Source organism: Portunus trituberculatus, chromosome 49, assembly GCF_017591435.1.
Source record: "Portunus trituberculatus isolate SZX2019 chromosome 49, ASM1759143v1, whole genome shotgun sequence".
Taxonomy (NCBI): Eukaryota; Metazoa; Arthropoda; class Malacostraca; order Decapoda; family Portunidae; genus Portunus; species Portunus trituberculatus.
Genome location: NC_059303.1, coordinates 15,148,209 through 15,150,708, shown reverse-complemented (window position 1 = coordinate 15,150,708; position 2,500 = coordinate 15,148,209). Strand labels below are relative to the sequence as shown.

The 2,500-nt window shown below is 44.0% G+C and overlaps 1 protein-coding gene across 7 annotated transcripts in view; it reads left to right on the top strand.

The window, feature by feature from the left end:
- The window catches only part of LOC123499163 (excitatory amino acid transporter 3-like), a 134,329-nt gene that overhangs the window by 111,148 nt on the left and 20,681 nt on the right, over positions 1–2,500 (top strand). For all 7 annotated transcript variants that reach the window (XM_045246853.1, XM_045246857.1, XM_045246856.1 and 4 more), the window contains exons 3-4: positions 518–645; positions 1,348–1,546. In XM_045246853.1, coding sequence (XP_045102788.1) covers positions 518–645; positions 1,348–1,546 — 327 coding nt within the window. The remainder of the gene's footprint in view (positions 1–517; positions 646–1,347; positions 1,547–2,500) is intronic.

Genomic DNA, 2,500 nt, shown 5'->3' with positions numbered 1-2,500 from the left:
TGATTAAAACGTAATGGTAATGAGTAAGAAAAAGATGGGTGAGTATTAGTGTGAGTGTGTGAGTTGTTTGAGGGGATTAAAACGTAATGGTAATGAGTAAGGGAGTGGATGGGTGAGTGTGAGTGTGCGAGTTGGTGCTGGTGATTGAAACGTAATGGTAATGAGTAAGGGAGTAGATGTGTGAATGATTGCCAGTAATATCAAGTTTCAAGAAAGTAAAGCATAAGAAAGGTAATAAGTAATAGAGTAGATGGGTCAGTGTGAGTGTGTGAGTTGCTACAGGTGATTCAAACGTAATGGTAATGAGTAAGAGAGTAGATGAGTGAGTGATTGCCAGAGATATCAAGTTTCAAGAAAGCTAATGAGTGATAGAGTGGATAGGTGAGTCTGTATGTGTGTGAGTTGCTACAGGTGATTAAAATGTAATGGTAATGTGTAAGGGAGTGGATGGGTGAGTGTGTGTGTGTGTGTGTTGGTGCGTTGGTGCAGGTGAGTGACGGGTGGTTGGTTCCTGCAGGTACTCCCGGGATGAGCCATGGACGAAGCGAGAGGTCATGTATGTGGGTTACATTGGTGAGCTCTTCCTCCGAGCCCTCAAGGCCCTCATTATCCCCCTCATAGTCTCCTCCCTGGTTTCAGCTATCGGTAAGTTCTCATTATTCTCCTCTTCCTCCTCCTCCTCCTCCTCATTTTTCCTCATTTTACTATACTACTGCTCCTGTTCTAAGCTTTCCATAGTTTTTCCTCCCACTCCTCTGTTTTCCTTCCAGTCTCCTCCAGCTTCATTTCACGGATATTTTCCTCCCATTTTGTCCCCTCCAACTCTTTCCAATTTCCCTCCGCCCCTACACTTTCTATCAAGCTTCCCTCTCCAGCTTCCCTTCCTCTCCATCATCTTCCCTTAGCGTCATTTGTTCTCCTCACAGTGCCTCTTTGTCACACATTCCTGTCTGGTTCTCAAAACTTTCTCTCTAGTTCTACATTCTCTTAAGTCTCCCCTCAGCTTCGCCTCTCAGAAGGTTATCACATGCATGTACATCTGCTTCGAGCAAAAACAAGCGTGTCATTATTCATAGTGATGATAATGCTGGTCCAACACTTGCAGCTTCACCATCACAATGTTTACTCTATCTTAGTAACAACCGCACTTCACTCATTCGCTTCATTTACTAGTACGTAACATAACTAAGAAAACAAACTTTTTTTTTCTTATATATATTATCTTATTATCTCTAGCAATATTTACGTTCCTATTACCCACCACCATTCCCTCACTCACTCGCCTCATGTGTGTACGAGTGCGTGACATAACCAAGGGATGAACTGTTTTTACGCGTGTATTTTTAGGATCTCTGGACTTGTCGCTCTCAAAGAAGATTGGTCTGCGCGCTGTCTGCTATTATCTCACGACGACGGTGTTGGCTGTAGTGTTGGGCATCATCCTGGTGGTGAGCATCCACCCAGGCAAGGGTTCGGACGAGGGCATCACCAAGGCTGGAGAGGCAAGAAGCGTCTACACTCCCGACCTGCTCATGGATCTGCCTAGGTGAGTATCCCTTTTCATTTCTCCGTTTTCTTTGCGTGTCTTGTAATTGAGAGCATGTTTCCCCAGCAATTCCTGCTCCTTGCTATCTTCATTCAAGGTTCTATCACTCTTCTGCTTCACTCCTCAATGACTACATCTTTTCATTTTACATATTTTTCCCTTCTTTTCCCTTGTCTTGCAGTCATGGGCATGTTTCCTCTACAATTGTCATTCTCCTAAGCAGTGGCGTAGCTAAGGGGAGCTCGGCTGGAGGGGGCGGTCTCTCCAGGCGGCAATTTTTTCAGGGGCGACATTTTTTGGTCCTCACAGTTGTCAGTTTTATTTTAGTAGGCCTGTGCTTCCTAGGTGATTAGGCAGACTTACATTGGTTTTGCTTCATTGGTAGTTGTAACATGAACACGAAATGAGCCCGTAGAAACAAGTTGTACCATGATTAACACATTTTTTAATCAGAAAATCATTTAATTGTTAATGCTCGCGTTCCCAACAGTAAAAAACCAACAGGATTCATTCGGCATAGGCTTTCTTATTATTTTTCCTACTCAGCTAATTTGGTCTTGTATATGTTAATGTGTGTCTTTTAGTATTGTATTTCTATGGGGAACGACAGCAAACTGGAAAGCCGTGGCAAAAATACAAGCTACGCCACTTAGTCTCAAATCAAGGCTTTCCCACTCTCTCTCCCACGAAGTTCCTCATGCGCTTAATTGTCTTCGTCCCCCAGAGGAAATTTTCACCCCCGTAAGAGCCTCAGAGTAACCTAATTGTCCCTACACACCCAGAGCCGCTCCTTCCTACAATCAACTGCCTAGCGTTTCCTAGTCTCTCTCTCTCTCTCTCTCTCTCTCTCTCTCTCTCTCTCTCTCTCTCTCTCTCTCTCTCAGTAATAAGGTTGAAAATGTGTGTGTGTGTGTGTGTGTGTGTGTGTGTGTGTGTGTGTGTGTGTTTCTATTA